General features: G+C 54.9%; 1 protein-coding gene across 2 annotated transcripts in view; it reads right to left on the bottom strand.

The window, feature by feature from the left end:
- Positions 1-13,303, bottom strand: part of APBA2 (amyloid beta precursor protein binding family A member 2) — a 244,275-nt gene that overhangs the window by 20,964 nt on the left and 210,008 nt on the right. For both annotated transcript variants that reach the window (XM_047766882.1, XM_047766883.1), the window contains exons 6-7: positions 4,819-4,964; positions 1,321-1,407 (exon numbers count right to left, since the gene is read on the bottom strand). In XM_047766882.1, the coding sequence (XP_047622838.1) occupies positions 1,321-1,407; positions 4,819-4,964 (233 nt within the window). The remainder of the gene's footprint in view (positions 1-1,320; positions 1,408-4,818; positions 4,965-13,303) is intronic.

Here is a 13,303-nt window from a genome sequence, read left to right as displayed (position 1 = left end):
AATAGGAGGCATGTATACATGAACTCTTGGATTTTAAAAACTTATTGTCCAGCTCTGTTCATTTCAAGGGCCCAGGGTCAATGCCCACACACACACACCCGCCCGCAACAATGGGTACAGCCAGCACCTGCGTCTCTGTTTCTGTGTGTCACTCCTCACGGCAAGGAACCAGGGCTCCAAAGAGATGGCTGGTTCCAGGACTGGGGCAGGGAGTGCAAAGGGGGCTCAGAACACCTCACTGTCTCAGGAAGAAGGACATGCTCAGAGACTGAAGGCAGGATGCCAGGATGACACAGGGCCCAGTGGGAGGGTCTCTGGCCAGATCTGAGATAATTTGAGCACCAGAAAGAATCACAGTGGTAATGGATTATAACACAAGCTTTAAAAAAAAATCCATGAGTCCACAGTGAAAAGAGAGAGAGAAAAAGAGGAGAAAAGAAAAAGCAGCTCTTCTGCACAGAAGCACCCGTCAGATGGTAGAAGTTAGGAGCATGACATAATTAGAAAATCACCATTTTGCTTTTCCAATGTTGTAATCAACCCCAGCAAGGTCACAGCTGGACGCTAACACCCTCAGGCAAAGGGTGCTGGGGAACCAGCTGCCCACCCGCCTAGTGTCACCACACAGATCACTTGTCCATGGCAAGGAGTGAGGGGACCATCACCCAATGTCTCACCTATCCCCAGAGTAAGGAGGGCCCTCCCCCTCTCTTTCCATGGCTGCCTGCCTCCCTTCCACAGGGCAAGTCTCAGGCAGCAACCCCACCGGGGCCTTCCCCCCCAACCCCCGCCATCTACCCGAGCCCCTCAGCCCAAAACCTCCTCTCTGGCTGAGTGTCTGTTTCCTGTCTCTGCACAATAGCAGGCTCCTGCAGGGATGCAGGTAAAGGAAGGATGACCAGAACTGAGGTCAGACACAATCTGGGCACAGGGTCTACAGGTAGAAAATCTTAGACCCACCCCGCTGGAGCACCGAGGGCCGCCAGGATTCCCCCCTCTAGCTCCATTTCCCAGCCGGCATGCAGAGGCCTCGAGAGGCCGTTCCAGAATCCCGATGTGCACACACAGGCCCGCCCCCTCGCCTCCCCTTCATCCTGTCTCTTCTTCATCCCTATTGCTGCTGTAGAGACCTGATCCCCAGCTTCACCCCTCCCAGCCCAGGGCTGCTGCCACCCAGCTTGCTCTGCTCCCCAGTAGGAGCTCAGGGGGGACTGTCCCGGGGACAGCCGTCTCACCCCGCCAGAGGGAAATCTGCAGCTCAACCTTGCTCTCCTGGAAGCTCCTTTACGAGATTTTAAATGACCGTCTTCCAAGGCTCACCTGTGTGTCCGCATTTAACACCTTGATCCTCTGGGTGGAGATGAAGAGGTCCACTTCGGTCAGAGTCTGGGCATCCCCCTCAGAATTCTAAGAAAGGATGGTGCAGACTGTTACAAACCTTTAAAAAGAACTAACTCAAACAAAGGCCTGCCGATCTCACTAAGGACCCTGAGCGCCCCTAGAGGGAAAAGCTCCGCGGCAGAAGCAGCCATGGGAGTCTAAAGGCAGGGCTCCTCCGAGCGCATCCTCAGCTAAGTGAGCTCTCGGGGCGTCTGCACAGGGTAGGGGAAGGCGGGAGGGGACCGCTTCCAGGAAGCCAAGCACAAGGGGGGCCGGATGCCTGGGGCTTGTGTCACAGCATGCAAAGTGCAGACCCTCAACCCCTGGAGAAGCCTTGCCAGACCCAGTGGGTACTCAGGGTCTGTGTCCTGGAGCTACATTCTTGGACTTGAGATTCCAAGGGCCCCCAGGAAAAGAGGAACACATTTCCAAAGAGTGTGGCTTAGCACATCCGCGTTATCTTCTGGTTTAAAGCCACAGTCACGTCAAGCCCCCAGCAGCATCAGTCTTCCAAAAGCCCTAAAGGAAAGCGGGCCCCGACTGGACCACGTGCTGCCTCTCTCTAGGACCCGGCAGAAGCCGTCCCACAAACACCCGTTTGATCACCTCCTGAGTAGGTGCATCGCAGGGCTGCTAGTGATGTGTGAAGGAATGTTCTGGAAGCTGAGTGCATCGCTCAGGGTCTGCCTCAAGCCAGGACTGCCTGTCAGAGGTTCTAACATCTGTGGGAACCCCAGTAACTGCTGCACAGTGGTGATGAAATGCCCACTGAAGTGCTTTGGTTTGCCCACTGAAGTAAACAGTCATTTGTGGTCAGTGGGGTGCCCAGAGAAGTGTATCTTTCACTTCAAAGGAGCAGAAATTGTGATTTAATTCCTCGCTAGAAAATCTGAAATCAAAATCCCCCTGCTGACCATCCCTTAAGAATTCTGAGTCGCAGAGAGGCCCCAGACTACAAAGATAAAGCTGCATTTTTCTTCAGTCTTCAGGGGAAAAGGTCTTTGGGGCCCTTGGTCTAAAACAGGGTGACACTGCTTTTAACTGACTATAAACAGAAGGGTCCAAACTGCTGCAGTTGAAAATGGCCTGCAGGACCATGAAGGAACTACATTCTCGGTTTTTAAGGATCAGGTTCTCGTCTACATCCACAGACTTTTAAAGGTGATATTGTGGGACTGTGCTCAAAATCTTCCTTCCAAAAAGTAAATTGGGCCAGAAGTAGAACAGGTGTGTCTGGACCTTGGTTTTAGGGACACTCTTGGAAGAAACCAGAGTCGTGGTACACCTGATGGGAGAACAGGGGCAAACTCAGAGCTGACTTGGGCTCAAGCTGGGGGGAGATGGATGAGGGACAGAGAGGTCGCCCCATCAGTACCCCCTGCTGCAAGAAGGAAGAGGGGTACAGCAGCATAGGCCCTACAGAAGGACCACAAACAATGGGGACCGTAACCCTACAGTCACCAGCAAGTCAGGGGTGTGGGGATCCTGCTGGGGACACGGCTCACTTAGGAGAACCCTCCCATTACTGTCTGCCTGGCCAGCTGTGGGCAGACCAGTGAGGGGGCCCTTGGAATAAGCCTGTGCTGCTCCCTGTCTGAGAGAAGGAGCACCCTTCAGGGAGATCATCAGCTGGCCTTGGCTGGCCGCTGAAGCTGTTCTGACCTGGGTCTGCCTGCGCCCAACCCCTCAGACGTCTCTTGACCTCAGGTCTGAGGAACAGACTGTGGTCCACACTGCCTTCCTGCTCCAGCTGCCCAGAGGGGCACCAGGTAACTGTGGGCAGGGAGCCACCTCCTTTAGGGGAAGCAAGCCCCGTCCACTCTGCCTGGAGGCACTCAGCAGAGAGCCTGAGCAGAGAGAGATGCTCAAGTTCCTTCCTCTCCTGCAGCTGGAAGAATCAAAGGAGAGGCTGCTGGGCAAAAAGCAAACATCAGAGGGAGACCCCAGACGGATCCTCTGACCACACCGCCAGAAGGCGGGGTTCCAGGAGGGCACATCCAGACTAACTCTACTGTTTAAGCAACAAGCCGGGGCCAAGCCAGCCCCTCAGACACCATGGGCTGGCTATTTCTTACATCAGGACAATGGTTAGAATATGCTCAGCGTTTACTAAATGATGAGGCTGATGAACAAAGAGCTAGGTTAACCGGAGATTTTTAAAAGTCTGCCCATGCTCCAGAAACTTCTCAAGAAAAAGCACCTCCTGGGAAAACTGCGCCTCTCATCATCCTGATCCAGTAAATTAAACTTAATGAGTCTTTAAATATCAGAACGATTTAATTAATTCTGTACAGGGGGCCTAGGCATGAAACGCATCATACAGTCACATCAAATGCTGCACTTAAAAATGTCTACACACAACGGCAACATCACGCAGCAGCCATGCTCTAGCTCATGGAGACTCAAAAGAGAAAAATGAAAAAGGGCAATGAGTAAATGCTTCTGTAAGTGGGCGGTTAAGAAAAAGTGTGATTTCATTCAAAAGTCTGGCATTGGCGAAGCGGAAAAAAAGTTTGCTACATCATTTCTGTTCCTAGCCTCCCCCCGCAACGGCACAAGGCACGCCACAGAAACACAAGCACACCCCCACACCCTACACACCGCTTTCTTCTTGATTTTAGCAGCCTTTTGCATCCTCTGAGCAGCGTGAAAGAGAAAAGAAAAACAGATGGGCACAAAGAGAAGGAAGGCGCAGGAGGGCTCTTTCCGTCCCACGGTCAGGACCCCAGGGGCAGCTCCCAGCCCGTGGAGCACACAGGCTGATCAGAAGCACATGTGGGAATTACTGACCCCCACCCGGGGCAACAAGGGCACCACTGAGGATGGAGAAGAGGCTGAGTGGTTGGAGCTGGGCTGGGGTCTGATGGGCGGGGAGGGCCCAGGGCTTGCTTCCCTTTCCCTCAACCACTGCACTGGGCTCAAGCCTCAAACCCCCTTTCCCTTCGCCAAAGAGATGACAGTAGGGTGAGGGGGCCAGCTGACATCCTTCCTCCCCCTCCCCCCATGTGGCCCAGAGGGGCACCTCTTTAGACCACCGTACCCCTCCTTGCTGACCTGTTGGCTTTGCTGACTCGCTTTGTCTTCCCACTGCCCCCTGCACCCACCCTTCCAAACAAGAGCTGCAAGTACCAAAGGGAATTTACATAAAACATATAATTTCTTTGTTTCCCCTTCTGCAGGCCCTTTGGCACTAAAGATACACAGACTATCAACATGGGATGGGAGGCTCTATACGTACATGTTTTGGGTCTGGAATGCTTCTGAAGAGTCATATTTTAACAGTTGCATTTGGGGGTGGGGGCAGTGGCAGTTCCTCATTAATGAGCTGCATCCTCTGCACCCCAGGAAATAGGGTCAGAGCTGGACAGAGGCCCTGTGTCACCCACTCGGCTCCAGTGGCCCCTGAACTGAACCAAGGTGCTCCTGGGCTGCTCCTACCTTGACCCGGCTGACAGCCTCCTGCGCCTGCATCATCCTGATGTTTTTGGAAGGGTTCCGCTCCGAAAGCAGCTGTGTGGACCCCAGGTAGTTGGCAGCAAAGATGATCCCATCAATGAGGTCTTCTGGCTCACAGGGCCCTGGAACTGAAGGGGGCACAGTTATCAGATTCCTGGACAACAAAGGAACCAGGCATCAGGGACATCGCCTTTGTCTGCAGCCAGTAGAGGAAGCTGGGCTCCTGCCCTGTGATTCCACGGCACACTCTGCCAGTAACTGCACAAAATCAACACCCAGCCCAGGAAACTGCACGCACAGTATTAGGAGGGCAGTTCTGGGGCTCCAGGCAGCTGTCACTCAAGGCACTTGGGCTTCCAGGGGGACAGGCATGTGCTGCAATCCCAGAGGCACCCATTCCCAAACATTTCCATGCCTGCTCCAGGGCCCTCTGGGAGCTCTGGAGACAAATGCCCGCTGCCCTCCAGTCCTCTGCTTCTGTGCACAGGGCTCTGCCTGCAGCCCCCTCACAAGGCCTTTCTAGCCCCTCCCATTCAATGCACCCCAGTTCCAGGCTAGGCGACATATTCCCTGCTCCATCTGCTGCCTTGGAAGGTTCCATCTCCATTCTGTTTAATATGGTAACCACTGGCCTCTGGTGGCTTTGGAATTATTGAACTGTGGTGAATGCAACAGAGCAACTGAATTTTAGAATGTTATGCAATCCTAATTAATTGACATAAATAGCCACATGTGACTACAGGTGATTCCTGTACTGGACAGACCACTATAGGGTAGGGTCAGCAAACCTTTTCTGTAAAAGGCCAGATGCAAATGATCTTAGGCAGTGCAGTCTCTGTGCAACTAGCCACCTCTGCACCTGGAGCACAAGAGCAGGCCCAAGTGTGTGTACCTGTGCAGGTCTAGCTGTGGGCCAGCAAAGCTTCAGACACAAAATCAAGTGGCCAGGGATGTGGCCCCAAGTCCACAGTCTGCCAGCCTGGGGGTCATCACTCAGCCTTCCTCTGAGGCCCATGACCACTTTTTCTTCACTGCTTGCCTCCTCCTTCCCACTGCACACCTCCAGCCAGAGTTCTTTTCTCAGAACCTTGGCCCTGGCCCTCAGTCTCCCTTCCTTCCTGAGCTGGCCTGCATGGAGCCTCTCCAGTGTCCACGGCCGGATATGCTGTGGTTCCCTGGCCCTTAGGGCCAGCAGTCTCCTCCTGACCCTCCCCTTGGCCAGGGTCCTGTGGTCTCACCTTTGACCTACTGTTTCTGAAATCATCTACCTGCCCAGCATGGATGCCACTGTCCACCAGGTCAATCCCACCTGCTCCATGCCCTCAGCTCTCGCACCCCACATCCCCAAGGGATTCGGCAACACTCCACCCATGCTTCCTCTGGGCCTGTGGCTGGAAAAAGCCCCCAGCAAGGCAAAGTGGTTCCATTACAAATTCATGGCCTTAAATGCCCTCAGAACCCCTTGGTGACCCTCATGGGCTCCTCTGGGAAGCTCTCCCCCCCCACCCCACTGTCTGTGCAGGGCTCTTTCATACCTTTGTCCAATCCTCTCGAACTTCCAGCTGCCCCTCCCTCTCTGTCCTTGACGGCATCACCTTTTGCTCTCAAATATGCCCATGACCCAGGGGCATCTGACCAGCCCTCCTTCTGCTTTTCTGTGCAGCAGTGGGGCCCCCACAGGGATCTAAGGATCCCCTGCAACTCCATCCCTCCCCCTCCCTCCGTGCACTGAACAGAGTCCTATTTGGATCTCCCTGCAGCTTTTGAATATCCCCAGTCTCCCCCCCGCAGGGTTAAACCCTCCCTCACCACATCCCTGCCTCCAGGTGGGCCCCTCTCTCCTCCCTCTTGAAGCCAAGTGTCTAGAAAGGCCTGCCTGTCTGTGCCCATACTCCTTCCTCAGCATATCTCAGCCTGGCTGCTATCCTCACTGCTCTGTGGACACCACAGTGCCAACAGCACCTGTGACCTCTGTGCCCTCCCATCCAGTAGGCCCTTCTGGTCATCATTTCACCACTGCCTCCTTCCTGAGCACGTGTCCTTGGCTATGGTCTCCTCCTCCCTCTATGGCCATTCCATCAGGGTGGAGACCCAGCCATTTAATGCTGACATCCTTGGGGTTTGGCTGCAGAAACACCTCTCATCTGCCCACTTTCCCTGTGACACAGATACCACAGATGCCGTAGCTTCTGTGGTCCCCTACTTGCAAAGGACACCTTAGCTGTCTGAAGCCCAGCCCCACATACTCAACAACCTGCTTGTGGCTCCCCTGGGAGGCCCCACAGGGATGTCCATCTCAACACGCCCAAAGCAAACCCCCTCTCCCCTCCACACCGACCCAGGCACTGCCACCGCCCTTATCTCGGACAGTGACAATACCCTCTCCCAGCTACACAGGCCTTCACCCCATATACCCCCATCCCGAGTCCAGTCCATTCTGCCACCAAACCTAACTGGAGTCTGTCCACTTTCCCCCAGTTCTGTCACCACCATCACCCCATTTCAGTCTGGACAATGAGAGTCACCTTCAACTAGCCCATATGAATCACAATGGCCCACATGTGTCTATGCCCCCCAAATACATACGTTAGATCCTAACCCCCAACGTAACAGGTAATGAGAAGTGGGGTCTTTAGGAGGTGACTAGGTCATGGGGGTGGAGCCCTCCTGAATGGGATTAGCACCCTACTGAAAGAGACCCCAGAGAGCCAGTGAGCTCTCTCTCCACCGTGTGAGGACACAGCAAGAAGGCGGCCGTCTGCACCCCAGGAGAGGGCCCTCACCAGAACCTGACCACGCCAGCCACTGACCTTGGGCCTCCAGCCTCTAGAAATGGGAGAAACACATTTCTGTTGTTTCTAAGCCCCCCAGCCTATGATTCTCTGTTACAGCTGCTAGCACTAAGACCTGGGTCTACTGTCCATGCTGCTGAGAGGGCCCTTCTAGACTAGAAACCTGATCCTTTTCCCTCCCCTGCTGTGAGCCTCTCAGGACCTCCCCTGCCCTCAGGATGGGAGCCCCAAACCTGGGGTTCCCACTCTTAGGTGTATGCATGTGGGGGTGGGAAAGCTTCCCTGGCCTCTGTTACCCCATCATCCCAGAACTCTAGACACTGGGGTCCCAGCTCCTGCCCACATCCCCACCCCTGCTCCCGGGGCTCAGTGGGGGACATACTGAGCAGACTGTCACCCCAAGAATGAAGGTGCAGCTTCAACGACACAACCTCAGGCTGATACTGGGTTCGGGGCAGGTTTCTACACTTACTCTCTGAAATGTTCATTCTCTTTAAACCTCGGGAGAAGATACAGCATCTATCCAGAATTCCCCAGGGGGAAACTACGCATTATGCTTTCAATCCAACAAACCAGATCCATTGACTTGAGATTAAAGCTCCAAAATTGGTCATAACCTTTGCTGTTAGCCTTGAGGACTTACATCTAGGGCCCTCACAGCAGACCTACACTCGGGGAAACCACAGATGCAAAAAAGCAGCGACCATCTCTTCACACCAGAGCCAAAGCTCCCGCCGATTTTATACAGCGCTTTAGAACCAGGCAAAGTATTCCAAAATTTAAAAGAAACCCAACATTAGCAATGACGGGCCCTGGCATGTCCCAGCTCAAGAATGCCCCAGGTCAGCTCCTGTCCCAGTGGCACAGATTTAGAGGGTGCTGGCATCATGAGGCCACTGCCTGGGGATCCCTTTCTCCCCACTGACCCTGGAGTCCTCCCCCCACAGCCCCACCCCCACCCCGGGATGCAGCTCCTCCCCTGGGTGCTTGAGTGGTTTCCTCCAGGAATCTTGCTTTTTTTGTCTTTTTGTCTTTTTAGGCTGGGACCCGTGGCATATGGAGGTTCCCAGGCTAGAGCTACAATCGGAGCTGTAGCTGCTGGCCTACACCACAGCCACAGAAATGCCAGATCCGAGCCACATCTGGGACCTCCACCACAGCTCACAGCAAGGCCGGATCCTTAGCCCACTTAGGAAGGCCAGGGATCGAACCCGCGTCTTCCTGGATGCTAGTCGGGTTCATTAACCGCTGAGCCACGACAGGAACTCCCCTCCAGGAACCTGATAGTTCTTGTGGACCCTCAACCAGACCCTCAGGGAAGCAGTCCCAAGACCCCAGCCCTTGGCCCCTAGCCCTGCCTGCACGAGTCACTGACCCTGTCCCACAAACAGACACACACCGACTTCCACATTCTGCTGGCAAAGACTTTCTACAAGTGTGAAACCCTGGAGTCCTCACTCAGCCCATCTCTGTCATCTGAGTCTAGAGGAAAGCAGCATCCCCTGCTGTGAGGGGGCAGGGGTGCCCTTCAAGAGCCTTGGGTCCAGGAGTTCCCGTCGTGGCGCAGTGGTTAACGAATCCGACTAGGAACCATGAGGTGGCGGGTTTGGTCCCTGCCTTTGCTCAGTGGGTTAACCATCCGGCGTTGCCGTGAGCTGTGGTGTAGGTTACAGACGCGGCTCGGATCCTGCGTTGCTGTGGCTCTGGTGTAGGCCGGTGGCTACAGCTCCGATTGGACCCCTAGCCTGGGAACCTCCATATGCCGCGGGAGCAGCCCAAGAAATAGCAAAAAGACAAAAAAAAAAAAAAAGAGCCTTAGGTCCAACAGAGGGAGAGGTGAGGCTAGATGGAGGGGCAGCACTACCCCCAGCATGGCCTCCCTACTGCGTGCATCTCTCGAGGAAGGTTCTTCCCAGGCAGCGGACCTGGCTGGATCTGGAGAAGGTCAAAGGGAGGGAGGGAGGGGGTGGGGGGAAGGAGGGGCAGGGACCTCCAGGCTCCCTAGCTTCTGGCAGGTTTATCATCTCACCCTTTCAGTGTTTTGTTTTTTAAAGGCAACACAAGAAAAGCACAAGGCCTAGGAAGAAATGTTCAAATCAAGGGTTTCATATCCTGTTTTCACTGTCTTCTTACCCAAAGGTCAGGGCCAACCACAGCTCCTCTGTCCATCCCCTCACCCACATTTCTCTGGCCACCCACTCTGGCCTCTAGGTCAGCATGGGTTCTGATGAGACAGCACACCGCCCCCCCCGCCACCCGCCCACAGGTCCGGGCAGTAGGACCTCACCTACAGGACTCTCAGGGACCCTCCCAGCCCCTCACCTCCCTGAAAGCCCATAGTGGGTCAGGCGTATCATGCCCCCATGCACAGGTGCACATGTGCACACATGAATGTCAGTGCAGCATCTTTCTGGGGACTGTGATCATGGCTCTGGACTTGTGCACCTAAGGACAGTTCTGAGGTGAAGTGCCCACGGGCACAGCCATGCCCACAGATCCAATGTGGCCCTTTCTGGGGCAGAGCAGGAAGAAATGATTTCTGCGGGCAGGTACTCCAAATTATTAAAGTCATAAAGCGCCATCATTACCAAGCCCAGCACAGACTGGAGAGAGATCAGCTTCAAGGCAGCACTGACACACCAGGCCCTCTGTAGGGCAGCTCTGCTCTGGGCCCAGTTTCCTCACCCCTTGTGGGGTGAGCAACAGGGAAGCCTGCCACTGTGCTCAGCCTCTCAGAGAACACAGGACAGGAAAAGCCCCACTTCAGAGCCCATGAATCCCTAGGCCGCTGACCCTGGCACCCACTCACCCCAGGCCGAGGGCTCAGTGAGGCAGGGCCAGGGCCTAGCAGTGTCCTAGGAGCAGAGATGGGCTCCATCCACAAGCGTGTTATGGGCATGAGTATTTTAAAACTGAAAAAAGCAGGGGGAACCATGCCAGGTGGGGGTGGGGAATGCAACTCCCCCCCTCAACGCTGCAGCGCAAGGAAGGCACCCCACCCCCTCCTGCCTGTCCATGTCGAGGGTCAAGCTGACCCCTACAGGGCTCCACAGCCAGGATCAAATCAGACTGCTCCTTCCATCTCAGGTGTCCTTGCTCTGGAGATGAGCAATCTTCTCCCAGCTGGGCAGAGCTTGGGGGGCCAGGGGAAGGGATGGGGGAATGGGACGGGGAAGCAGCAGGGCAGGAGGGGGGCACTGGCAGGAGAAGCCTTCCCTATCCATCCATCAGCAGCCATGGTCCACATGTGGGCAAGCTGGGGCCTATCACCAGCCAGGTAGAGGCAGAAGCCACCCCCAACAGAGGGAACAGGGTGTCCATCACAAGACAGCAGCCTCCACCCTGCACTTCTGCCTTTACCATCTCATGCCATTGTTCCCTAATGTGGTTGCAGGGTTCTTCTTTTGCAGAGAGTCACCTGCCAAGCCCTCCCTGCAGTAACCACTAGTGACCATTAGATGACATCACTCTGTTCTAGAAGAAGGTCCGGGTGGTCCCAGAAGCTCTGGGGTAACCACCCACCCCACATCTGAGCCAGTGCCCAGGACCCTGTGCTCAGAAAGTGTCCCCAGGCCCTGTCTGGGAGGGGTCAGATGGCACTCTGCGCCCCCTCATCCAAGGTGGGGTAGGCTTCCTGAGGCTCTGTCTTCTAACGATCCCCTTGCCAGTTCCCCAAGGTGGCCTTGGTCAGCTCCCCAGACCTTTCCAGTCTCACTCCATGCCCCAGAGTAAGATTATTAAAGGCTACCCCAACTCCCCACCAGATCTGGGGTCCACCAGAGGAGCACAGAGTCATGCTGTGAAGGGCACACCATCCAATGCAGTGGGGTCCACCACCTGCACCTACAGATACCTGCTTCCTGGGGCCAGGCCAGTGGAGAACTGGGGCCTTTGTTGCAATTCCAGCAAATGCCCCTCCACTGGGGGTCCTTGTCACTCTTGCCTTGCTCTTTCTTCAAATAAGAACTACTACTGTCTCCAGCACCCACCTGCCACTAAGATCCCTCTCTGTCCCACATGCATTGGAAAGTGAGTATGGGGGCGGGGGTAAGTTCAGCTTCACAGGCATGGCTCTGGATTCCAATCACAGCAGAACCAAGGATCAAACAGCTGTATTCTCAGACCAAAGCAGCTGGCCTTGCATGTTTGAGTATGAACTGTTCTTGTTTGGCTCAACTCTTGAATGAACTCTAAGCTGAGACCACCAGAGGGAGACAGAACAACAAAGGAACAAGAGAGAGGTTTAAAGGAGATTCTGTTTCCCCAGAGAGAGGTTTTTTTCTATTGATTTTCCTTCTTTGGCATATATGTGCATACATGGATCAGTGTCCTGCACAGCTTGGGCAAAAAGAATAAGGTGCTCAGGGTTTTCCCTGTTGGAGGAAGCTTTCGTCTGAAATACTGGTTGGAGAACCAGAGGCCCCACTGGCTTCTCTGAACAAGGAAGGGATGGGAGGTCCCCAGAGCTGCACCTTGGACCTCCCACCCTGCCACCTTTGGGGGGATTATCTTGCAGGTGGGTGGTGAGGCTTCTAGCCAGTGGCCTGGCACCAGGTTGTCTCCTTTACCTGTGCCTGATGCTCCCTAGGGGCTTGGAGGGGGCAGCCGGGTGAGTCAGAGGGCAGCTGGTAGGACTATGGGTGTCAGAGAGCCAAGTGCTGCCTCCATCCCAACACGCCAGACCCCTCCAGCCCTCAGCAAGCCTCGGTGTCCTGATTTTACAAATAAGGATGGTCTATGTGGCATCAAATAATCTGACCCAAGATCACAGTCACTGACTCAGGTACAAAGCATTTCTAAGATCATATACATAAGGCTCTGTGCTGTTACAGAAGACATGGAGCCCATGGGCTGACAGTCCCATAGTCACAAAATAACTGCATCAGGATAGCCCGTAGTGAGTGCATGGAGGCAGGACAGTCCCTGGGGAGGAGAAGCAGGGAAGTGCACCCTCTGCTCTCTAGGGGGAGCTGGAGCGGCTGCCCTTTGGCTTGAGCTTTGGAGCACAAAAGGGAATCAACAGCCATAGGCAGAGAGGAGGAGAGAGCTTCTTAGGCTGAAGCAAGAGCAGGTGCAAAGGCCCTGGGATGGCAGGGAGAGGTGCACATGGCTTGGTGCAGGGGACAGGCTAGCAGTTAGACCAAGTGTAGCCAGATGGGAGAACCCTGGGGCCACACCCAGGATGGTCACTAGAGGGGGAGGGAGGGAGCCCAACCTCCTTGCCTTTAGCAAATAACTCAGGCTGCAGAGAAGAAAACAACAGAGGGGAAAGAGAGAGAGCGGCGGGGGCTCCTGCAGGAGTCCCAGCAAGCAATGGTGATGATGATGATGGTGATGGTGATGATGGCAGCGATAAAGATAATGAGGAAGATGACAGTGACGGTAATGGCAATGGTGTGGAACAGGGTGATGGACAGGAACAGACAGACAGTGACAGATCGATTCCCCTAGAGGTTCCATCAGTAGGACCTGGAGGGTCCCGAAGGAGGAGGGCTGGACAGCTGGCTGCAGGGCTGGATGGACAGAGTTGCTGTTCACTGAGGAGGAGTTCTGAGAGAGATCTGAGATCGGGGGTGGATTCTGGGCAAGTTTGGTGGCAGGAGCCCAGAGTCCCACGAAGAAGCTGAGGAGGCAGCTGGACTCAGGAGCCCTGGGGAAATGCATGCCAAGCGAAG

This window comes from Phacochoerus africanus, chromosome 2 (assembly GCF_016906955.1).
Source record: "Phacochoerus africanus isolate WHEZ1 chromosome 2, ROS_Pafr_v1, whole genome shotgun sequence".
Taxonomy (NCBI): domain Eukaryota; kingdom Metazoa; phylum Chordata; class Mammalia; order Artiodactyla; family Suidae; genus Phacochoerus; species Phacochoerus africanus.
Note: the sequence above shows the minus strand (reverse complement) of the source record. Positions and strands in the feature narration are given on the sequence as shown.